The 26,078-nt window shown below is 38.0% G+C and overlaps 3 protein-coding genes across 3 annotated transcripts; all 3 read left to right on the top strand.

Annotated features, from left to right (window-relative positions):
• Positions 1–1,646: 1,646 nt before the first annotated feature.
• On the top strand, positions 1,647–8,661 carry bco1l (beta-carotene oxygenase 1, like). Its single transcript, XM_062549231.1, has 11 exons — positions 1,647–2,197; positions 2,503–2,631; positions 2,735–2,864; positions 3,001–3,148; positions 3,358–3,505; positions 5,451–5,671; positions 5,775–6,041; positions 6,144–6,249; positions 6,735–6,829; positions 6,932–7,043; positions 7,629–8,661. Exons 1-11 carry the CDS (start codon positions 2,137–2,139, stop codon positions 7,787–7,789), a joined length of 1,578 nt encoding a protein of 525 aa, XP_062405215.1. The 5' UTR covers positions 1,647–2,136; the 3' UTR covers positions 7,790–8,661.
• A 6,520-nt stretch (positions 8,662–15,181) lies between these two features.
• On the top strand, positions 15,182–19,902 carry bco1 (beta-carotene oxygenase 1). Its single transcript, XM_062548756.1, has 11 exons — positions 15,182–15,242; positions 15,922–16,050; positions 16,307–16,436; positions 16,580–16,727; positions 17,911–18,064; positions 18,344–18,555; positions 18,673–18,939; positions 19,040–19,145; positions 19,295–19,389; positions 19,513–19,624; positions 19,748–19,902. The coding sequence occupies exons 1-11, from the start codon at positions 15,182–15,184 to the stop codon at positions 19,900–19,902; spliced, it is 1,569 nt and encodes a 522-aa protein (XP_062404740.1).
• A 2,479-nt stretch (positions 19,903–22,381) lies between these two features.
• On the top strand, positions 22,382–25,544 carry bola3 (bolA family member 3). The gene is made up of 4 exons (XM_062549747.1): positions 22,382–22,561; positions 22,860–22,983; positions 23,079–23,167; positions 24,469–25,544. Exons 1-4 carry the CDS (start codon positions 22,526–22,528, stop codon positions 24,532–24,534), a joined length of 315 nt encoding a protein of 104 aa, XP_062405731.1. The 5' UTR covers positions 22,382–22,525; the 3' UTR covers positions 24,535–25,544.
• The last annotated feature ends 534 nt before the right edge of the window (positions 25,545–26,078 follow it).

Raw genomic sequence — 26,078 nt, 5'->3', positions numbered from 1 at the left:
TTAGGTGTTGGGGTAATACTTGTAAAATTGTGTTTTTATATTAAAATAGGGGGATGCTATTGAGGAAATGTTACATATTTTCTATGAAGCCTAAATTGAAAACTATATTTGTGTCTTCAAGATAAAGACTGTATTAGATTAGAAGATTAGATTAGAAGTCTTCATTGTCTACTACTGTGGATATTCATCTTTGGCCCCACAACATATAGCACACACAGGCAAGACTACACAACAGGTACAACATAAAGCAAACACAGACAGAGACTACACATCAAGTACAACATAAGGCAAACAAAGACTACACAGCTAGTACAACATAAAGCAAACACAAACAAAGACTCCATAGCAGGTACAACAAAAAGCAAACACAAACCAGGATTACACAGCAAGTACAACACAAACAAGTCTGCACAGCAGATATGGAGACATGGACATGTGCAAAGGGTTAAATTATCAATAAAAACAGTCAAATGAATAATAAATTCATTAGTGGTCAGTGATATTTTTAGTTGGTTTAATAAGTTAGTTGGTTTAATAAGTTAATGGATAATGGTATAAAATATTTCTTAAAAATACTTCTGCTGCATGTGGGTACTGTGGGTATTTCTGCTGCATGTGTATCTTCTTCCTGAAGGGAGTCTTTCAAAAGTGTGATGTAGTGGATGTAAAGGGTCCTGAACTATCTGTAGGGCTTTCCTCTTAGTGTGGGTTGTATACAGTTCCACCAACTGCCTCTGGGGGTTCAGTATAATTTCACTGGCCATATTTATAATTTTTGTGAGCTTACTCTTGCTCCTAACCCCCAAGTCCCCATACCAGCATGTGATGTTGTATGATATTACACTTTCTAGCAGACTGGTGTAGACCATCCCCAGGACTTCTTTACTGACGTCAAAGCTGTTAAGTTTCCTTAAGAGAAACACTCTTTGGGATGCCTTCTTAAAATTATGATCTGTGTGTTCAATAAAATGTAGGTTATGGTCTAGTATAGTACCTAGATATTTATTGGAAAAGTGTGGAAAAGTGTTTTGGTCTAATTAGGCCCATACAAAACACATTAGAACAACATATGCTATGTTAATATTTATGAAGGCTTTCTGTTGACCTACTTTTACAGTAAGTTAATAATTTCTGTTTTTTTATGATATGTCAATTATCAGTCATCCTGAGGTCATGACCTCCTGATGTACTCACTGGAAAACAATCTAGCTTGTTATAGTGTGAAATTACATTACATTAACATTAATATTACTCTGATCATGTCTTTAAGTATGATCCGTAGGCCCATACCTTTTCATTTGATTTCATCAAATCCATTCCCTTTGGAATTGAGATACAGAGACAAGTTATGTCCAGCAGGTGGAAAAGCAAAAGAACACAGACAGAACAGAGAGTTTTTTCAGAGTGTAACATCTTATCCAAATCTCTGAGGAGATAAGCAAAGTTCACATTTAGATAAAGCAATTAAGATAAAGGTAATGGGGAAATTAAATTAGGGTGTTTCAGAAATGTATAGTGTGTCACATCAGCAATATCAGGCAAACTAAATACTGTATGATAAATACAGTAAATACCAAACAGACCACATAATAAATGGGGAGAAAAGAGAGGTTATTTTTCCAGAGCATATGAAGTGAGTGTAACACCTTATCCAAACCGTTGTGGAGATAAGTAACAAAGTTCACATTTAGATAAAGCACTTAAGATAAAGGTGGGAGGAAAACCAAATTAGGGTGTTACAGAGATTTTATAGTGTGTGTCATATCAGCAGTGTCTGGTAGTGGCTGGCAACCTAAATAATAAATGCTGCTTATTGAATGCACATGCACAGTAATTAAGACAGTCCTATGAGCGAATATTTGCAAGAAAGGTCTCAGAATCAAAGGGTTGAAGAAGAGTGAACATTACGGAACTTCTTCAGTTGAATGAAAGGGTTTACTACTGATCACAACTTTGCCATGACGGTGGCAGTTACATAACCGAGACGTGCGCTTACGCATGCAGACTGCGGTGTTGTGTCTGCATATATATGGACAGGCGTAGTGAACGAAGGGACCTTTTGACTTGACAGCCTATTTTACGAGAATACGAGTCCTCCAGAGCGAACTAAGGATTGTGAGCTGACAAAGTGGAATCATGCAGGTGTTTTATCAGAATGGAAAAGAAACCCCAGAGCCCGTAAAAGCAAACATATCTGGTAAGTACTTCACTCAAGCCTACAGTAGTTTATCAATGCCACTGAGAGCTATTTTCTTTGTTTTTAAGTAAGCAAGTTGGGATTGTTGTATGTGTGAAAGTCATTGTATTTCCATTGCATGATGACCCTGACACACTGTATTGTGGCGATTGTTGCTGAACAAGAAAGTTATCGCTTTAAACACTCTCTTCTACCACTGGTTTGCAACTACACTGGTGGCAAAAGTTGACAATGAACAGCTGGTTGTAATAGCCATACCATAAGAAACAGCATAATTCCTCTCTTGTGTTTGTCTGCATCTATAGGCACAGTTCCTGACTGGTTACAAGGAACCCTGGTGCGCAATGGACCTGGGATGTTCTCTGTTGGGGATACTGCCTACAACCACTGGTTTGATGGCATGGCTCTCATCCATAGCTTCACCTTTAAAGATGGTGAGAATGAAGAGCAGAGTGCACAGCACGGCAATGCAATATAACAACATGTAATACAGCAGTTATGAAACAGCTACTGATAGTGAGTGCTGTCACTTTCCAGGTGATGTCTACTACCGGAGTAAATTTCTCAAGAGTGATACTTTTAAAAAGAACACAGGTGCCAACAGGATTGTGGTGTCTGAATTTGGGACCATGGTCTACCCTGATCCCTGCAAAAACATATTTTCAAAGTAATAACCGAATTTCAGTGAAACAGTCTCTCATTTTCAGTTGAAACTTACTAAAAATGAAAATGAACTGAAATTAAATTATGTTAAGTTGAACAGAATTCAGACCCTTTACATACTGTATATGGCTTTTCCACAGGGCTTTCACATATCTCAGCAATGCTATCCCTGATTTCACGGATAACGGCGTTGTGAACATTGTAAGATATGGGGAAGACTACTATGCAGCATCTGAAGTGAACTACATCAACCAGATTGACCCTCACACTCTGGACACAGTTGGACGAGTGAGTTGAAACATTTACTTCAATAATTCTGATTACAGAAAATATGTATTCCTTGTTCTTTTATTACATTCATTTAGGTGTACAAATGATCATTTTGCAACATTATCAGTTCAGAAAAAACACTAATTAAGCAAGTTGTGAGAGCCCTTCATGACGTTAAGAAACTGATAGTTATCTTCAGCCAACATGTGTGATAACTTCTGTTCCAGGTAAATTACAGGAACCATATTGCCCTGAACCTGGCTACTGCACACCCTCACTACGATGAAGAAGGAAACACATACAACATGGGCACAGCAATCATCGGTCTTGGCCGACCCAAGTACATGATATTCAAAGTTCCAGCCAACGCGTCAGGTATTAACAATAACAACTGTTTGGTCATCCCCAGCAACATGTGACTATTTTTTACGTACATGTAGGTTGAGTTCACATTTGACATCTTTTTTTAAGCTGCTGACTGACTTTAGTATAGAAATATAGAGTATATACAGTAAATATATGTAAGTACAGTAGTATGGCATGAGTAAGAGTGACTTTGGTAGCAGATATGCCTGTGCGTACAGTTTGATTTACGCATTTATGTATTTATTTATTTCTGTCTTTACGACTTTACTTTTAAGACTTTTTTTCATGTATTGCTAATGTGGTCACAAAAACGGCAAACTGTTTGACTAAACAAACCTCCTACTTTTTTGGTCCCAGTGTACTGCAGTGGCTAGACAAACTAGCATGTCATTGTGCCTGTAAAAAGTATTTACCCAGGGGGGATGTGGATATGCTCACTTTTAATGTTTTTTTTTATGAATGGAATCTTAATCAATTGAACATCAAATGCACATCTGGATACTACCATGCATTTTATTCCATTTTAGCAAACTACTCAAGCTCTGTCAGGTTGGAAAGGGAGTGGGTTTTCTATGGGATTGAGGCCTGGGCTTTGACTTGGCCTCTCCTGGACATTCACCTTGTTGTCTTTAAACCATTTCTGTGTAGTTTTTGCCATATACTTCGCCCATTGTCTTCACCCATTCTTGTAAATCTTCTCCCAAGTCATAGTTTTCTTGCAGACTGAATCAGATTGTCCTCCAGGATTTCCACATATTTTACTGAATCAATTTTACTTTTACCTTTACAAGCCTTCCAGGGCCTGCCCTGAAGTATCCCCACGGCATGATGCTACCACCACCTTGCTTCAAATTAGAGATTTTTGGTCTGCAGTTGTGTCCGCCCAAAATAGCATCTAGTCTGATGGCCTGTTCCATTTGACCATGGAGTCTCCCACTTGGTAAAGATTTAGATTTAGGTAAAGATTTAGTCTAGATTTCATAAGAGCTTTGCTACTCATCCATATGGTAATGGTTAGACTGGTGAAGAAGTAGTTCTCCCATCTCAGCAGCTGAAGCTTTTCACTTTTTTTTTTTTTTTTTTTTTTATCATAGGTGGCTTGGTGGCCTCTCACACTATTATTCTTCTTGAATGGTAACTCAGTTTGTGATGATGGTGTTGGAATTTGTGATTATTCTATACGCGTTCACTGCATTCAGGCAATCTCCATTTCACTAATTGTGAGACTTTTAGCACTAAACAGTGGACCGCTGTTGATTTAGGTCATTCGCTTTAAAGAGAAGCTATGCAGGTTTGACCATTTCTTAGCTGTTTTCTGGTTTTACGCTTGAAGGTTTCTCTGTAGAGCTTCCCCTACAGCTTTAGCGTGTATATTTTACAACACTCCTCAATCGGTCAGTCTGCCTTTTCATGAGCATGATCGCGAGGCTGTGAGACTTTCTGACAGTGCACCGGCCCAAAGGTGCAAGGGTAGTTTTTCTGCTCACAGACTCTAGGTGGAGGCAAAACAGCCACAACCCCTAAAAAGACATAACCATTCCAATGACTCCAGAGCTGTTCAGTTAAGGTAAATTAAGCTAAGAACACCTGCATAGTTCCCCATTAAGGGGGTAATGTATGCATTTAAAAGATAATTCATTAACTTTTTAGAAATGGGCTTTCACTTAGAGATTAAAGACAGGATTGAAGTATTGAGAAATTGACAAAGATTCCATTTATTAAAGCAATAAAGGGAGAAATACCCAAGGTGAGTGAATACTTTGTATAGGCACTGTACCTTAACATTAACTTAGATTAGCACAATTGTTATGGCATCAAAAGACTCCCTCAACTGTTTTTCCTGCCAGAGTTTTTTTTTTTCAAAAATAATATTTTTTGTTGTGTGAAAGCATTTAACTCAAGCTTTTCAAATAAGAATTGCCCTGTGACACGAAATATTGTTATCTGCCTGCAGGTAAAGACAAGAAAAAGCCAGCCTTGAGTAAAATAGAGCAGGTGTGCTCCATCCCCTTCAGATCAGCCCTCTACCCGAGTTACTTCCACAGCTTTGGCATGACTGAGAATTACATCGTATTTGTGGATCAGGCCTTTAAGCTTGACATCCTCAAGCTTGCAACTGCCTACTTCAGAGGGGTTAACTGGGGAGGCTGTCTCAAGTTTGACAAAAATGATGTCGTAAGTTGCAGATTTTAGCCTACTTTTAATCGGCTATTGTGTGATGTTTCCCTTTTACATTCCAGATCATGTACAGTATATGACTTATATTGGTCTGTTGTAGACAGTATTCCATCTGATCGACCGGAAGACTGGGAAAGCCGTTTCCACAAAGTTCTATGGAGATCCTTTTGTGGTGTTCCACCACATAAATGCATATGAGGAAAATGGGCATGTTGTGTTTGATCTGATCACATACAAAGACAGCAACCTGTACGACATGTTCTACATTGAAAACTTGAAACAGGACACAGACAAATTCATAGAAAACAACAAGATATTCTCACCACCAATCTGTCAGAGATTTGCCTTGCCCATCACTATTGAAAAGGTACAGTGGATATCTCTGCATTCATTGCAGTCAAATCAGATAAGCTTCATTGGATTTAAATTACATCTGGTAATACTATGTGGGCCTCACTCTCTTTTTCAGGACACGCCAGTGGGGACAAACCTTGTGACACTAGAAGACACCACAGCAAAAGCAGTGACTCAAAAGGATGGCTCAGTCTTCTGTTCGCCTGACTCACTCTTTGTGGGTAAGTTTTCTGATTTTACCAAATGGCCAATGGCTGATACTAAACCAATTTTCAAATAATGATAATTAAAGGTTCACACTGACTTTTTGAACTTTAAATTCACCGTATTCCTCAGAGTTAGATAAGTTACATACCCTTCTCATAGCATATACCTCCCTACAACGTGTACAAATGACAATATAAAATGAGACACATCCATTTTGTAAGCGTATACATATTTGGTACTATGTTCACACATTCAAGCGAAACACTGCTGCTTGGGCGGAGTGATTTACAGGCAGCACCTGAAAAGCTCCTGTGTTCTTAAAACCCCAAGGAGCAGTGCAGAGATCCCTCGTCAGATGAACATGTTTTTATTCTCATTAGTTAAATGCACTGATGCATGTTGCACACACACATACTCAAACACTCAAATAGCATTTGATAAAATAAGAATTTTGTTGTGTCTTTTGGAACTTTTTATAGTATTCTTAATTTTTTTGCAGGTTTAGAATTGCCACAGATTAATTCCAAATTTAATACCAAAAAGTATAGATATTTCTACGGCTCCAGGGTGGAGTGGTCTCCACATCCAAACAAGGTATGATATTGTCACAACACTCGATACGGCAACTGATGTAACAGTAGTAGGGTCAGATTTTCTCATAAGGGTTACAAATGCTGTCCATCATCTTTCCTACAGATTGGCAAAGTAGACATTGTCACCAGGACTCATAAAGAGTGGAGTAGTGAAGAGTGCTACCCATCTGAGCCTATTTTTGTGGCCTCACCCGGCGCTGTGGAGGAGGATGATGGTAAGTGGCTTTAACAGACCATGGCCGGGTTTCCCAGATTCGTTAAGAAGCTCTTAAGCGCTAAGAACTTCTTAGGAGCGTTCTTAGAGCGTTCTTAGAGCGTTCGTAGAGCGCTCCTAAGAAGTTCTTAGCACTTAGGAGGCTTCTTAACGAATCTGGGAAACCCGGCCCAAGTCAAGTCATTTTATTGATATCAAAGCTAAAAACAAGCTGTGGTTTACCACAATGCATTTTAGTAAAAAGAAACAAATGCAGATGCAGGAACACGAAAATATAATGGCCGCGTTTCCCAGATTCGTTAAGAAGCTCTTAAGTGCTAAGATCTTCTTAGGAGCGCTCTAAGAACATTCTAAGAACGCTCCTAAGAAGATCTTACCACTTAACAGGGTTCATACGTTTTAAAAAAACCTGGAAAAGTTATGGAATTTGAAAATGCCAATTTCCAGGCCTGGTCGTTCCTGAGAATCACCACAAAACAACATGTGTTGTAATGGTATAATGTCGAAACTATCCATAAAGGTTCATGTATAAGACGTTAGGTTTCAACAATATAAATATGTTTGTTTTCCTTTTACTTAATTTCAGGAGTCCTTTTGTCCTCGATCGTGTCTCTTAATCCAGCAAAAAAGCCCTTTATGCTTATCTTGAACGCCAAAACAATGGAGGAGATTGCACGTGCAGAAGTGGATGCCTCTTTTCACATGGACCTGCATGGCTACTTTATTCCTCAAAAGGACAGTAACTAAGCAGGGATTGCTCATATTCAACCATGTTAGAGGGTTTCACATTGTGGCTCTTAAAGCAGAGTTCACTAATAGAGTTCATAGTTTGTAAACGGATGCACAAGATTGAGCTAAAACACAACCAGTTATTTATAAAGAATATTTTATTTGTTTGTTTGTTTGTTGTTTACAAATAATATGTCATATTTGTGCATGTTAAAGCTACAGTGTGTAGGTCTTAATGCAATCTGCTGTGAGAAATGGAATAGTATTCAAAATGTTCCTAGTGCATTATCACCTGTCTGTTTTTGGTGGTTTAGAATGAGCTCTTTATAACTACGGTATGGGTCTGCATCCGCCATCATCCCAGAAAGGACACATCAACCCTAACAGGAAAGAAGTATAGAAATCAAATTTGGAGTCAAAATATGATAGTAACCTTATAGAATACCATAAATAGGAATCTGGTATTTGGGACATACTGTATATAGAGTAGTATAACTATAAGACTGTATATATAAGTTGTATTACAGAATATCATTGGAGTATCATACATAGAACATGTTTTAGTATGTCTATAAATCATTTTAGTAAGGAAAAAACCTGGTTCTAAGGAGGTCCTTTCGTATGTTTTCACCACTTCAGGGCTGTCACAGTTTACCCAATACTCTTGGAACTGGAGTGGTATTCAGTCAGTTGCAAGTTAGCAAGCTCATCACTAGAGGACACTGTAGCTTAAACTTTTTTAACTCAAGTCTTCAGTAAGGTGTATTAACTTATTTGATTTAACATAGCTTTACTTTGATTGTTCTGTTTCATTTGGCCTTTTGTGAATCATGAGGAATTGCGATGTCCTTTGTGTCTTTGTGTGATAAAAGGGGAGGTACTCTCCTGGAATTTCAAATAAACTGTTACTGGGTTTCAAACCACATCACAAATGATATTTTTAATCTGTGCTATAAACATGATGTCTAGTTGTTTAAAACAATTAGATGACAAATATAAAGTAAAAGGTTTAGAAATATCTAGAATCTGTATTGCCAGGAAAACAAACCTCTTACTGTACTTAATGCAAAAGGGAAAAATATTTTTCCCAGTTGGCTAAAAAAAAAATAAAAAAAAATAAAAAAATACTCACTTCACAGCAGATTTTTTTTTTTTTTTTTTTTCATCAATATACATTTTGATAACCTATATACGTGTGTAGCCTATCAAATGGTTTAATAGCAAAAACGTTATGGATAGCTTTGAATATAGCCTAGCTATAGATTAGAAATGATATAGAAGTCAAAGTGAAAGTGAGGTGACTCGCTGAGGAAAGACGTTGCAAGTAAAGCTAGCTAGTTGACTGGAGCCTAGTCTCAAGTCATATAAAGATATATTACAGAGAAAGAATAGACAATGTTTTCTCTGATTCAGTGACAGTTTAATCTTAAAATGTTTAAAATGTAAATGCCACCTAGGCCTAAAGGTAGGCTATGACCATCCAGAGGAGGCTGGTGATCGGTCAAAATTATGAAGATCAAGATTATTGTTATTTTATTACCACATTAACACGAAATCACGAAAGCATTGCGATCATGGGTTATATCTAGCTTGCTTAATAGGCCATGCACAGCCCTGTCAGAACTCTGTGTAGCATAAAGATCATAGGCCTAGGCTATAGGCCTATGTCTCTACTGGCAGTTTCCATATGCCACCAACTAGTTCGCACTTTGATTGAGAGCCTTAACGCGAACGAAACGCTTCAGTTACGCATCTGGTTACAGGGGAGCTACAAAACGCTTCAGTTACGCAGCTGGTGTAGCTCCCCCTCTCTACGATGCATCACTTGACATGACAAAAACAAAACAAAACAAAACAAAACAAACAAAAGTGAAGACAGGGCTCAACAACTAGGCTGAACCAAAGACAGATTAAGAGCTATAAAGTGCGGGGCTTTCACATTCTTTCCAAACAAGGGTCTAAGGAGTTAAATTCATGTTTTCCGATGGATAATGTTAAAGAAACGACATTTATGAATAAAAAACTTTCCAACTAAAATCAAAACATTCAAAACAAAAGATGTGTTGAACGGTAGATAAAATGGCTAGCTGCGCCAGGGAGGGAAGGTTACGATTCTAAGGGCCCAGCGCTGATAGTAGGTTTTTGAAACGGCATATTTAATTTGATTTGTTAAAATAAGCAAATCATATGGGCCTATGCTTGTGATTTGCTTTAAAACAATTTTCTTCCTATTTTCACCGTAGGAACAAACAGACACCCCTATTGTGGACCGTACCATTTTTAACCAGCGTGGCGCTTTTTCTGACCAAACGCTGGGTAAATTTCCGTAAATATCTCTAGGCTAAATTCGGTCTGCTGCTGACGTGCATGGGAAAATGTAAGTTGCTAGCAGAGGTCTAGTTTGTTACAAATGTGTTATTATAACCTGCATTTATTAACGTGTAGCCTACCCCTGTAGGCCTACCCCCAAGTAGGCCAACTTTTGTAATTTGGATATAGCAGTTAGGCCAGACAGTAAAGCAGATTTCATTTTAACCTGGTTGAATCAAGACAACAAAAGAAGTCCAGTGTTATAAACGCTCATGTGTATTGGCATGGGAGATCAGATGAATGTAATGTAGAAGGTCTGTAACCAGTTGAAGTTGAGCAATAACTACGCTAGCCTACGCAAGATAAAATATTAGCCTATTATTCAATGGTGCTAAGAACTGTTTTTTTTATACTGTATAACTAACGAGGTCTCCTCAACACACACACTACAGATTCAGCCGGTCTATTCAGCCTCAGGACCCCAGCCCTCAACCCAAATCCCAGTTGAAGGAGAAGGAGGTGAGAAATACAATCCAACAGCCAGTTATTAACTATTAGCCTACTATTAACTATTAAAGTAAAGTCAAATTTATTTATAGCGCATTTGATAGGCCTACACAGAGCTCATTCAGTGTGCTTAACATAAACAAAAAACAGACAAAAGCATATGGGCAAAGATGAATGAAAATAGTTTAAAAAAAATAATATTGAAAAAAGATCATAATAAAAAATAAAAGGTAAAATCAATAAAGAATAATTAACAAGAAAACATAAAAGCTAAGAATAATTAAAAGACAGATACAAGTCTGTTCTTAATAGACTTTGCCAGAGTCTAATTTAGCAAAACAGTGAGTGATCCTTCTCAAAACATCAAGGCATAAATTTGATCAGATACAATAAGTCAATATAGGAAATAATTGGAATACATGTTTGAAATCCTGATGATGTTTGCTGGAGGCCTCTGAAGTATCCATAATGTGCATACAGAATGTTATAAATCCATACTACTGATATAGTGATGCATGCAAGTTCTCTCAACACATGACCATTTGCCTTGAATGAACTCCATAGTACTGTAAGCGGGCTAACAGTATTTACTCACAAGAAAATAATATGCACCATGGCATTTTCATTTTAAAGCAACAGTCTATGACTCAGACAGTTGTGCATTTAATTTTTTTATTATTATTGTTGTTATTATTATTATCATTATTGTTATTATTATTTGTGTTGGGGGGGGGGCTTTCATGGGGTCCAAGATTTCTAGCGGCGCCCCAACAGTTGTTACCAGGTCATTGCATCTTAATTAGCATGCATTTCAAGCCAATCATCTGTGGTGTGGTTTTGACAATCTGGAAAGGAATTTACCTTTGACTAAACTGAAATAGGCAGGTTAATGATATAAAGTCAAGTGCGGTTTGGTGGATACGGTGTGTGTACGCAGTTTTCACTGATGAATCGGAGTCTAAGTGGCAAGTGCTGAGCATAATTGCCATTATGCACAAACCAGCCTCTAGAGTCTAAAGTCTTAAGACAAATGCATTACGTAGGCTTGTTCAAAGTCCTGGTGCTGTATTTCCTTTGGTCTAGTCTGGGCTGTGCTCAAGAGCTCTGTGCTATTCTTTTGTGCTTAACTTTTATGCTTTTCATTTTGTGTTATTTGAAGCCATCCGAATACATTTTTTTGCCTACATGGATGCACACACAGTAGTAACTGCCCTGTGAGGTCAAATACTGAAAAAGAAACCAGTACGCAGAGGACCAATACAGCGGGCAAACTGAATATGAATCTTGGATAACTTTTCCTCAGATGTGTTTGCCGTTTGTCTTAAATGTTTTGTAGGCTTATACTTTTTTTTAAAAACAGTTGAAACTTCTCTTCCTATGGACAGAAAGTCAGCTGTCCATGGTTAAAAATTGACTTGAGCCTGTGATAAAATCCTGATGGACATTCACTATGATGTAACTCACCCATAAAGCTTGACAGGAAGTTGTGGGTCAATGGTGTGATGATTGTGCATTGGCAGGTGGTCAAGTAAAATACTTTTTAATACTATTTAAACCAAGACATAGATTAAAGTGAGCAAATGGTTGAACAATATGTTGTACCTAATTATGTTATCATTAAATAATATATATATAGTATATAAGTATTTAAGTAAGTATTTATTCACATTTTAAATGTAAAGTTGGATGTTGGAAAACAAAAATACCTGCTTCCTACAATAAAGTATTCATATACTTTTGATACCAAGGTCAACTGCAAAATAATTATGTGTTAAGTGCTGTAGATAATCTCAGGTACAGTATAGTTGCCAAAAAAAGAAATAAGTGTTTTTTGTGCCACCTGACATTTTTTGATGAAATTGCACATGGGTCATTCCGTGTCAAATCAGACAAAATCCAGGAAAATGGTTGCAGCAACGACTCGGATTTTCTTCAAAGTTTGTCTACACAATGTTTAGGTTCCATAACTAAAATCTGTAAAATATTTTTGTTCAATTCTATTGTTTTGATTGTCTTTTTGCCCTTGCCTTTTTACACTCTCTAAATGACCTTATCTTGGAGGCCATGTTAAGGTACTCATATCTTTAAAAGTATCATTCCTAGCCTGACTAAACTTTATAGAATGGAAGACAAGCATGTTCTCAGTAAGATTCAATGATTAAATGTTTGTACCACAGTCTCATTGGTTGTACAGAAGTCCCTAGTTTCTGAAAAAACATGCAAAAAAAGTGATATTGAGGGTCTCAAAACTTTTTTATTGGGACACACCTGCCATCAATGAGTCTTTTCTATAGAAATATAATCCTTTGTTAATGTTGTCCCAAAATGTGAAGTCTCCAAATCAAATGAATTTGACAATAATAAGGATAAAACAAGGCATGTTTGTATTTTTGTGTCATTTTCATGCAGCTGAAAAGCTATGTGGGGTAGGTAGTAGGATCATGAAAATCTATGTGGAAATAGAAAAGTATATGGACATGTAGTGTGTAAAGTTCTAATATTGCATCGAAGCCCCGTTCACAGAATAAATGCATGTAGTTACAGGTGTTTTGGTAACAGCAGAATAAACATTTACAATAAAAAAAGTTAAGTTTGGCACCCCCCTCTGGCGAAACAGTAGCATTTTGCTACTTTTACAAGGCATTAACTCTGGTAGCTATTTGAATGGAATGGAAAGGCTATATTGTACTTCTCGTATTCAAAAAGAGGCAGAAATTCCTAATACCTTGAAATTGAAAAGGATACCAAATACACCGAATTATGTACTTGAAATTATGTTTTAGCCATTAATCTAAAATAGGCCTTAACTGGGGATACTCTTTCATGTTCCAGTATTCAGTCATCAGTTCTCAAAGGCCATTTGAATACCAGTGTTCTGATCAACCACTCCTGTGCTGCATCATAGAAGTGCTAACATCATAGCATTCAAATAGTTAATGCCTTGTAAAAGTAGCAAAATGCTATTGTTTCGCCAGAGGGGGGTGCCAAACTTAACTTTTTTTATTGTAAATGTTTATTCTGCTGTTACCAAAACACCTGCAACTACATGCATTTATTCTGTGAACGGGGCTTCGATGCAATATTAGAACTTTACACACTACATGTCCATATACTTTTCTATTTCCACATAGATTTTCATGATCCTACTACCTACCCCACATAGCTTTTCAGCTGCATGAAAATGACACAAAATACAAACATGCCTTGTTTTATTGTTATTATTGTCATGGTTATTTGTTGTGGAGACTTCAAATTGTGGGAAAACATTAATTAACTGCCGTATTTGAAGAGGAAATAGTGACTGATATCAAGTGAAAAAGATAAACAGTTTTTTTAATACCCTAAATATCACACTTAATGCACGTTTTTCCAAAATTGAGGGCCCTTTCGAGAGTCAAGAGACATTTAGTACAGACTTTAAATTGTTTACACATGCGTATTATGAGTTGATCTTCCACCCTAGAAAATTTGGGGAGGCTAGGGAACATATTTGTCAAGATATTAATGCCCAGACATGGCATGTGTTTTTCAAGCTGTAAAAATGAAAGAATTTCAAGGTCTAAAAAAGATATGAAGACAGATGATTTCCACAGAAATATTTCACAGGCCTTGGTTTTAGGACCCATTGATGATATACACAAAGTTTGAACAAAATCTGAGACGGTGCAGCAACAATCTTATCTGATTTGACACGGAATGACCCACATACAGTCTAAAAATGTATTAAAACCCTGGTTAATGTTGCACAGCCAGTAAGACTTAAAAAGAAGAAAATGTATTCTGTCCATTTTTAAAGAACACAAGCCTTATTTGTCAATGACCCATGTACACAAGTACTCTGATTCTAGTAACCAGCACTCCTGCTCTACTCCGAATTGGTGTTATCACACCTTAAGATAATGTTTTGTATGTTGATAATGCAATAGGGCATGTTCCATTTATTTAGTCCTATTGCATCATCACACTTTGTGATTACAGTGCCATTGGGCTCATCATAGATTTGAACTCCTTAACCCTGAATAGAACATCTAGTCATTCATTTTCATATCAGCCACGAATAAGCAAAGAGCACATTTATAGCTGGCTTGGATGAACCGATGACAAGTCATAGCATAGTACTTGGGTCAGAATATTTAACCTCCTGTGCCAGATCATCCAGATTATTAAAGTGGTACTCAGTAAGTGTTGCACTTGAATTTCAGAAAACCAGTATAAAGTCTCTGTAGGTGAACTATCCAAGTAAAGTGTTACTAGGTCTTCATATAGTAGATCCTGGCATATTTTGCCAGATGTTTATGCAAACTACTCAAATACAGTGCCTATAAAAAGCTTTTTATAGGCATTGTGTTATATATACACCAGCCAGTTAAACATTGAATGGCCCCCTATGATTTCTCTATCAGCAAGCAATTAAAAGCAAGATAACTAAGATAGCATCCAGGTTTCTGAGAAGCTTCACAGTTATTAGTGAGACTACAAGGACTGTGGGGTGGGGTTAAACTTTTCACAAGTCTTCATAAATCTGTCTGTCTCTGCATGTGTATGTAAAATAATTCTTTCAAGACAGCTTGGCTCTGACATCCTGAAAGGAAAATGTACGTTTACGATCAAAACAAAGAAGAGCAACCTGAGCCAGTTGAAGCAGATGTAACTGGTAAGGTTTTTTTTTTTTTTTTGGAGGTTGGTGTGGGCGGGTGAAAGTGTAGTAAACCATTGAGGTCAACATAAATGTCTGGGTAATGGACTTCAAGATATGTGTCCAAAGGTTTTAAAACTTTGTTTGAAAGAGACTTGTTGGCACTGTTGATACTGTTGAATAATATAACATGTGTAACAATGTCACCAAATTGTAAATGTGAAAAGCAAAGTTTGAACATAACTTATTTTTTTTGAGATACTGTTGAGTTGCATGTTCCCAAACAGGATACGTTTAATGAGAACAGAGATGGAAATGGATGAATTAAATGTAAAGAATGATAATTTGACCCTTAAGGAAAAATTCACAAGTTCTGTGGACCATGAAAGAATTTTGAGAATGTCAAGTATTTTAAGAATAGTTAATTTATAGATGAGGACTGCATAACTCTGGCTTGCTGACTGTAACTACAAAGATCAAAGTTGTCATTGTGAAGAGAAGGAGACAATTTCTTGACTTAAAGCTTAATCATATCTGGGCCCACATGCTCAAAGTAGGGATACCACAAATGACTTGAACTTGACATCACAGCAAATCATCTCAATCTGTTCTCATTCACTGCCAGATTTTGGCAAAAAGATTTGCAACGACTCTTTCTGTACATTTGAGACACAGCAGTGTTCATTTTTGCTTGCAGGAACTCTTCCAGACTGGCTGCAAGGCACTTTGGTGCGTGTTGGTCCAGGTATATTTTCTGTGGGTGAGACATCCTACAACCACTGGTTCGATGGAATGGCCTTAATGCACAGCTTTACAATTAAAAATGGTGAGTGATGCTTCCTCATGTACACGGGACACCTGATTGGACCAAATACATGATTGAGGAGTCTATTATAGTAATGTTCAAAGATTTTCTGAACAAACAATATTTTAGCAATATATTTGTACAATGCTTGAATTTTCCTAATTTGCACATTTATACTTGGGGGGGGGGGTGGGGGGGGGATCTCGGTTGATGGGGGTTTGAAAAGAATTAGTATTACAACTTCAAGTGACAAGCTGATATATGTGCATATGTTTAGGTGGAGTGAGTCATCGAAGCAGGTATCTCCGTGGGGACACCTATAAAGCCAACATGGAGGCCAAGAGAATCGTCGTATCTGAGATGGGGACAATGGCTTTCCCAGACCCTAGAAAGAACATATTTTCCAAGCAAGTAGCAGCTTTACCTCTTGTAGTGCCCTCTTGTTGGGATTCAGGGCATTTTTCTTGTTTTGCTAAAGGTACATGGTCTATCTTTGTGTAAAAATGTTATGTATGTATGTATCTTTATGTAAATATTTTTAAATACACAGGTTCATTACCTTCCTCAACCACGCCGTCCCAGACTTTACAGATAACTGTGTAGCGAATATAATCAAATATGGGAATGACTATTATGCCACCTCTGAAACCAACTACATCAGAAAAATTAATCCAGAGACCTTGGAAACTCTGGACAAGGTAACTGCGCCACTGGTCTGACCTATGCCACTGATCTCTCGCATGATACCATGGTCAATTAGTAAGAATGTCTAATAGGGGGAGAACGACCACTCTATAAATACTTCCGCATGGTACTGCAACTAGAGGGCGATCGCGAGCAAGTGGAGAATGAATGGAGGTGAATGGAGTTTCTCCTAAAATCCACTTGTCTCAGGATATCATTTTTTGTGTAGAAATAGGAATATTGCATGCGAAAGGGGTGCCAAAGAAAATACACACGGCTGAGTATTAGATTGTTTAAGTCCCTTGATTGTTCTAAAAAGCTTTTCAAACGTGTCAATGACGTCATTCATTAGCAGGATGCTAGTGTGTTATGAGAAACCAAAGGGCCATAAGTAATTGTTCATTCAACTTTCGACCTGTAATCCATATTGAGCTTGCAGAAACTAAAATCCAATCTTCGATTTTTCAATGACAATCAGGTGAAACAGACCAATTTAGCCGTCCAGCCCCATAGACCCCCATTGTTTTTGCACTTGCTCGTGATCGCCCCTAGTGGAACTGCAACAGGAACTGCAGGTAAAATGGAGTTAAAGGGATAGTTTGGGTTTTAAGACACAAAGTTATATGGGTTCCCCGTCAGCAACGTTGTGCATCAGCACTGACTTACCCCGCAACAGCGTCCTGTGAGCCGAGATCCAGCCGGTTTTTGATGGTGAAGGAAGTAGTCCGGCAACTTTCTGGGGTCACGAAAGTAAAGTGTTTTTCTTCTCAAAACCATATGCGTTCAAAAGAGTGATATATTTGCACCACAAAAATGTTGTCCAGGAAAAATTCAAACCTCGTTATCACTTACTTATTTTTCGCGATTCCTATCACTGCGCGCTACTGACAGCTGGACAACGTTTTTGTGGTGCAAATATATCACTCTGTTGAACGCATATGGTTTTGAGAAGAAAAACACTTTACTTTCGTGACCCCAGAAACCTGCTGAAGAAAATAGTCCGGCATCAAAAACGATCAAAAACCGGCTGGATCTCGGCTCACAGGACGCTGTCGGGGGTAAGTCAGTGCTGATGCACAACGTTGCTGACAGGGAACCCATATAACTTCGTGTCTTAAAACCCGAACTATCCCTTTAATAGCGAGTGGACTGGCTCTCCCTAAATGGGCTCTGACTCTACCTCTAACTCCCTTTCAGGTGGACTACCTCAAATACCTTCCTTTGAGCCTGGTGTCCTCCCATCCACACTATGATAAAGAAGGAAATGCCTACAACATGGGCACATCAATTGGAGACAAGGCCAAGACCAAGTATGTGATACTCAAGGTTCCAGCAGGGACTAATGCAGCGGGTAGGTGTTTGGATTTGAGTTGTTAGAATGCCATTGGTCGGTGTTTCTTTAAGTGTTGTCTGTTGACCTCAGGTAGTCTGCAGGATGTCCATTGTGCTCAGTGTGCAGATGCAATTAGTCAATCACCTGCAGTGTTTAGTCTGCCATCATGTCTAGCCCTTCCACAAGACTTTAATCAACACCAGAGTACTGCTGAATTATTCATTCAAGTCTGTGGCATGCTTCATTCCAAATATGACTCTTTTTGTGATAAAATGATGCACTGCCTTTTTTTTACAGACACCACTCCTGTCGTGAAGAACATGGAAGCCGTCTGCTCAATTCCCTCCCGTACCCTCCTCAGCCCCAGCTATTACCATAGCTTTGGCATGACTGACAACTACTTTATTTTCATTGAGCAGCCCTTCAAAATCGACATCCTTAAGATGGCTACAGCTTATGTGCGAGGAGTTAACTGGGCTAGCTGCCTAAAATTTAATCCAGAGGAAAATGTAATTGAAATATCAGATTTTACGTGTGATGATAATTAACATTCAGTATCTTGACAAATATGTAATAGGAACACCTGCCGCAATATCTCATTTTGTGTATTGCCCATCTTTCCTCAGACTCTGATTCATCTTATTGACAGAAAATCAAAGAAAGAGGTGCTGACGAAGTACTACACTGGCGCTATGGTTGTCTACCATCATGTGAATGCATTTGAAGATGATGGCCATGTGGTGTTTGATGTGATTGCCTATGAGGATAACAGTCTGTATGACATGTTTCTCATTGATGAGTTGAAACAAAGAGTAAAGAACCCAGGGTCATCCTCACACAAACCTTACAGTTCACCAAAATGCAAGAGGTTTGTTCTACCACTCACTGATAAGGTACGTTCAGGTGGCTGTTCAGAAGGACTTATAATATTGATTGTTTGTTTGTTTAGTCAAACGTTGATTATCATTTGCAAAACATTTCTGTTGATGTCAGGCGTCTGAAATAGGAGAGGACTTAGTGAAGCTGAAATACACTACAGCCAGTGCTGTGAAAGAGAAAGATGGAAAGTTGCTCTGCCAGCCAGAAGTTCTGTGTGGAGGTAAATACTCTTAAGGAAAAGTCTGTGTTCTGTGAATATAGTATAATTAATGCTTTTGCTCAAATGCTCATCAACATTTGGTCTCATAGGATAGAGGCTGGGTTCTGTTTTCAGCTTTTTCTTGTTTCTTAAAAATCCATGTACTGTAGGTGTAGAACTACCCAGGATAAATTATGATTACAATGGCAAGAAACACAGATTCGTCTACCTGACAGGAGTGGAGATGTCAGCAGTCGCCACAAAGGTTGGATCTCTCTCATTGGATCATGCCACTATGAATAATGCATTGATATCTTTCATTTATAAACATATTTTAAATGTAATAAATAATATTACCACAATTGATTATCTATATACATCACAACAGATTATTAAGCTTGATGTTGAGACAAAGGAAGTGCAAGAATGGACTGCAGAAAACTGCTGGCCATCTGAGGCTGTCTTCATAGCCAGACCAAATGCAGTTGAAGAAGATGATGGTAAGTCATAATGTAGACCAAATAAAACCATGGACATGGAGTTACAGTTATGGTATAGTTTCCGATATCAGTACACTTGTGGAAATGTATATAACCCTTGTAATGCTTTTCTTGTCCTTGTAGGTGTGGTCCTAACATCTGTGATAAATAACGAGGAGGGGGAACAAGGATTTTTACTTGTCCTTGATGCAAAGACTTTGAAAGAGATTGCAAGGGCCCATGTAAAAGCAGCACTGCACATGGACATGCATGGACACTTCATCCCACAGAGCAGTTAAATTCAGTGTCAAGAGTAATTCTGCATTTCTGATGGTACCATTATGGATGATTTCAGTTTCTAGATGTGAAATGACTGACTGTGAAATGACCACTTTTGCATATTTTATTTGTGTCTGTCAATATAGGCAGATCATTGTAAATGTAATGATTATGAGCTATTTATATACTGTAATGCCACGCCAAGACTGTAAATCTCAAGAGTTTCTGGTGTTTCTGGTCAGAAAACCAAATATTTGTTGAGTACATGCACAGGTTCTATTATGAGTAGACAAGGACTGTCTTACATCTTATTATCATGTTTCACTCAATAGTTAAAAGTCTGTCTGGAAGTCTCTTTGTTTACATTTTGACGTTTTTTAAGAGATAACACAGGTTCAGCCGTGTTTTATTTAGAGTGTTTATTAGTGCCTTGTCTTATTATTATGAGTGTTTAGTGATAAAACTGTTCAGGAGTATCTTACGCTGAGTGTGTAGGCTTATGGGATCAAATCCTTTTTATACAGTATGTCAGTTGTGGACTGTATATTTAGTGGTTGGACCGACAATGATGATTCGATGACATGCAAGTCTATGTAAAACTCTGTCTTTGTTACCCAAACAACAGCCCACAACAAGAAATGTTACAATAAAACTGGAAATCGTGGCAAAATAGAGCAAAACATTTCTCTTTCGAACATGCCCCAGTCAGATCTACCTACCTCGCAACTGGCTGATATGACAGATGTAGCCATCAATCAAATCAAATCCAAATATGTGAATGTGTAATAAATAAGTTCAAAAGCAAAATGTTTTGCACAGTTTTTCTACGATTTCCGGTTGCAACAACTTGTGGCAATGAGTGTGCAGCAGGCGTTTGAGGTACTTTTTTCTCATTTGGTGGGTGTGTCAGAGGTGCTATCCTATCCGCATTATGTATAGAAAGCCCCATACTAGAAAAGCAGTGAGCGCAGCATATCCATCATTTTGAAATTAAGATGAAAGATAAGAGTGAAAAAGTTAAAAAAGGAAATGAAATCTTTATTTACATTCAGATTTCACCGGGCTTTGGATACAATTAGAAAATAAAGCAAACAATGGCTTAGGGCGCAAGCAACAGCATTCAAATGCACCACTGTTTATAGTGAATCACACAGTTTGTAACGTGAACCATGATTTCTTAATAGTTTCTAGGGTATTGAAACTGCATGGCAGCCATTGTGCGGTCATTCACAAGAAACAAAGTGTGACTGGATAAGAACTATTTGCTCCCCATCACTATGTTCTCTCACACTGTCAATCAGTGTATAATGGTAGGAAATATCATTAAAGACACCATGTATTTCATCTGTTTGAAAATAGTTAGACCTGCAGAGAAGACCTAGCCGGCCCTGATGATCTGCCACTGCAGTAGGCTATGTGTGGATTTTTTGGGACTATTCTATCTCTTGACCAATGAAAACAAATAAAATTGATCAGAGATTCATACACCTCATTTCCTCTTCAGTGACTTTAATTTGAGTGAATAATTCCTAGAATGAGTAGCCTATCCAAGTGGTAAATTCTGTCACTTTACTCAAGTTCATGTGGTCTAATGTAGGCTATTCAACAATGTGGCTAACATTTCAGGGCTAAATTAATATGAAACTTTAGGTCAATTCCATCGTTAGGCTATGGTTATGTCTTGTGGAGTGATGTTGCAGAGTCCCAATTCGGAAGGCATTGTTATGTAGGCCTAGGCTAACTGTTAAACTGTCCTTTATGCTGGCTGGCCTGGAGCATATAGAGATCGCTAAGACATGTGACCAAAGTCATCAAAACACAAAGAATTATGGGTAGGTTTGGCTCGCCTGATGCCAGCCCATGTAAACTAGTGTGTCTGGGTCTATGATCTGGCATGATAATAATGAAAACTAAGCGTGAAAAAATTGTGTGAAAAACAGTTATAATCTTGCGCTTCCTTGGTGCTGCTATCCAAGCCATTCCTCGCCTTTTTGTCACCTCTGAAACATGACGTATACTATTATTTTTCCACGCTGGAAAACTATAAAAGATAAGCTTCATGTTACTCTATTGAATTTTATAACACAGCAGGTAAACGGCATTTCGACAACTGCACTTCGTTGTTCCCGCACGTCAGTAAAACAACTTAATTTTGGGCCACCTATTCCCAAAATGCGTTGCGTTTTACGTCACGTTCTCAATCTCTATTCAAAAGCAAAGTCTTGAACTAGGATCTGAAGCAAGGAGGTGCGTAGCCTAAAGTGTTTGACCACCTGCAATGCAATCTAAGAAGCGCTGCTAGAGGGCGTCCTTGGATAAAGATCGTTCTAAAATCTGAAACCGTGTGATAGAGAAAACAGTTGTTTACCTTTTAAATATACTCACTGAGTAAGACACTCATGTCCCTCTTACACTAGAAAAATTAATTGCAGCATATTGGTATTTATTTCAACCCAAAATTAGTATTAGGCCTAAATGGATGGAAACTCGCATCACAAATCGAACACATCTCTGATGACATCATCTCTCCGCGACGGCATGTAGACAACTTGCAGCACTGATCTTGGGGACATGACTTTTCTGTGAGATTGATTCTGGGAAGTTTATTTGTACGTTAGAATCGCAGAACTCTGAAGTGTCATTATGATTGCGGTTTCAAGATTTGCTGTCAGATGTCATGTAAGTTTGCCTACTGCAGTTGTTGGGGGGGACTTTGCTCAATCTTCAGTGTGATAGCATAGCTAACTAAATTAGCCACTGACATAAACTAGTGATGGTCGTCTCATGCTGTGCATTATCGACTGCTCGAACGATTGATAAAACAGGCGTTTTCATACATTCATATTTTACGTTTAGTATGGTTTGATGTATGTGCAGGTGGCATATTGACTGTCCACGTTAATGTTAGGTCTCCTGTCACACTGTTACAACTGTTATTAGTCTTTTAATTATACTGTTAACAAGTGTTATTTTACAGAACAACGTGTGCAGGTATGTGGCCAGGACATTGGCAACACAAACCGATGGCGAAGTAAGAATTGCAAGTGTATTAAAAGATAAATTTCCTCAAGCTACATCTCTGAAGGTGGTAGATATATCCGGTAAGCTCAACGTTATTCAATCACGTTATGTAACTTATTGTGACTGTTTTGTAAAGCGACACTACGTTAATTGATGGCCGAAATGCATTTTACAGGTGGCTGCGGAGCTATGTATGAAATACATATAGAATCTGAGGAATTCAAAGGTAAAAGACCAGTGCAGCAACACCAGCTCGTGAATCAGGTAACCATCTTTTTGATCTGAAATTAAGTATTGAATGGCTTATCTCTTCATACCTTTGACAAGATATGCTATAATTGTATCAATATGCAATGGTGTAGGCATACCCGGTGTAGCACTTCCATACCATATTATCACGATTAGCCTACTTCAATTATCTCTCTAAAAAGTTGAATACTGTGTCACTGCCAAAAAAGAAAACACAGCACTCATTATTGTATTAGGCTAATGACTTTGACGTTGACATTGGCACATTTTCTTCACAAGACTGGCTACACCCCATAGCTTTCTTTTCATCTTTTAACCTATTTGGGTGATGAACTTCATATCAGATTGCATTGGCAATTATAGAAATGTGTTATTGGGCAAACGTGCACTATTGCGTATTGCATCTATGTAGGCCTAGTACAACAGAAGACAGATATCAGACATTTGGAAAAAATGTTAGCTTCATATTCCTTCAGTAGGCCTTCAGGCACTAGAAATTCAGTTAGAGAGTTTTTATTTTTTAGTGTAGTCTGCGGTTTTACTCTTATGGAAAAAAAAACATACGTAAAGCTATATTAATGCCACACATCTGAAGGTCATAGTTGACCTTTGCACCTGTCTTCTATGCATAGTGGTGCATTGTCCTTAGTGATTAAGTCTTGAGTATTTAGACAGCTGAAATAGGTAAACAAATGCACAAAGCTGCCTCGTTGCATTTCTTTTTATTACAAGAATTACTTGCCTCGCGTTAAGTTGAAGGCACATTTTATAGGCAATCTTTTAATATTTTTTTTCTAATTAATTTTCCTTCTGTGTAAAGTCAGGAAATTGACCGATTACAACAAAAAAAAATAAAAATAAGGTACTCCAACCATCTGCCAAACGATGCATGGTCCGAGTTGGATCACCCCATGATAATGTTCATAGCACACCATCAACTGTATCGCCCAGACATGAGTATTTGCAAGCCTTTCATCAAGGTCAACCAGTCTGTTATTGGTGTTTGAAGTCTGTAGTAAGATTGCTCGTTTTTCAAACAAAACTCTTAACTACTACTTTATGTATTCATCACTTTAGAACTTATAACCCGCCAATATAAGTTCAGCTGGTCAATTAGCCCATTTCACAAGATGTCGCCACTGTGTAAACTAACTTCCTCTGGAACAGCTCAGTCTACAGGAAAGATAGAAACAGGAAGATGTTTTACCCTGCCAATTAAGGCGTCATTAACATCAACTAGGCCATCAACTGTTTGAGACATACATGTGTTTGGTAATTAGCCTCTCACACTCTCAGTTTTTCTTTTCTCTTTCTAGGCACTAAAGGATGAGATCCAAGCCATGCATGGTCTTCGAATATTCACTGGTGTCCCGGGAGAGTAGAAACCAGCTTGTTATTTTGAACTCCGAAATGTGTGTTTGATTGAGGATTCCACAGTGTCCGAAGCAAATATTTATGATTCGCCGCACAGTGTTGCTTCCTGTCCTGTTTTTAAGACTCTGTAGTTTTTCTGTTCATTCATGCCTGAAAAAAATATATAAGTGAATAGTTTAGTTCACTTTATGTTGCTAAACTGAATTGAGAAGTAAAATTTAGTTTGTCAAATTATATATTGAAGTCTATTGACAGCTGGAAAGGGGACTGAATTCATGGGTCTCATCAGGTCCCTTGCTACAGGTGTATTAATCAAGGTGCTTGATTTTATACACCTGTGGAAAGGGATTTGATGAAACCCATGAATAAAATTGGACTGGACAGCATTCATCAATTCTCAGACATTAATTTTTCCTCCATTACTGCCCCTCTGCAGTGAGATACAGTGGACTATTTATGAAATGAAAGTGACCTACAACGCTACTATACGCACAAGCTCTATGCTGTAGAATCCATGCTGTTATTTAGTCAGTTACCAAAGATGACAAGGGTCATTCCACATCATTTCAGATACAGGCATTCAACACACCATCTCAAAATGTACTGATATTTTTCTTGGTCTTGAAGTCTTAGTCTCTCTGACATGACTAATCCTAAAATTAGGTTTGTGCTCCCAAGCTCATGTCAGCGTGTGTTCTTCAAAGACAAAAAATATCAGCCAATTCTGAAATTGTGGGATGTAAAGGTTTTCCCAATTTGACTTATATGACCCGGAATGACCCTAAAGGTAGGCTACATGTTATTCACTGGTTACTGCTGGCACATAAGCATCATTCTTCAAGTCCGTCCATATTGGCCTTTCCCTGGTCATGTGAAATGTTATGCTTTGCAGCACTTGTTTAGACCAGTGACTCATTGAACAGTTAATTCACCCATAACAAACAGTAGCAGCTGCAAAGATTGTATATTGTTATTCATAACATGTACATGTGGAGAGTAAAGTTATATTGCGTCAAAATATGTCTTATTATTCTTATGTCTGTAATGCCTTTAATATACAACATTCTGTAATGCCTTCAATATACAACATTCTGACAGTGTTTGGCCTAAAACTGCAACATGCAGACTAGGCTTATTGCTGTTCTTAAAACGGAGCCCCTGCTCAGAGGCTGTACAGTGGCTTCTCATGTTTTGCCGTCGTTACCACCGGTAGATGGAGGGTGTCGTCCTATCTGTGGATTATTAACAGGGAGCTACAGAGCAGCATTAATATAGCAACAGGTGGTTAGAAAAGTGAAAACAACTCGTTGCCTAATGGCTCCATAGTCTGGGTTTCGTCAGATCCAGTTTTGTAAAGGCTTTACAATCATTTAAATCTATAATGATGCTATGGTAGTAAATTATTTTAGACTTTATGTACTATGGCTGGAACTGGAGTCGCCTTGCAACAGCCTCCTGGAAAGAAACCTACTAAAAATAGACCAAAGACGCTGAATTGCTGTTATCTGACTTGACTAGTCCGTGTCTGTGTTATTCTTAAAAATATAACTAA

This window comes from Sardina pilchardus, chromosome 11 (assembly GCF_963854185.1).
Source record: "Sardina pilchardus chromosome 11, fSarPil1.1, whole genome shotgun sequence".
Classification (NCBI taxonomy): Eukaryota; Metazoa; Chordata; class Actinopteri; order Clupeiformes; family Clupeidae; genus Sardina; species Sardina pilchardus.
This window is presented reverse-complemented; position numbering and strand designations above follow the sequence as displayed.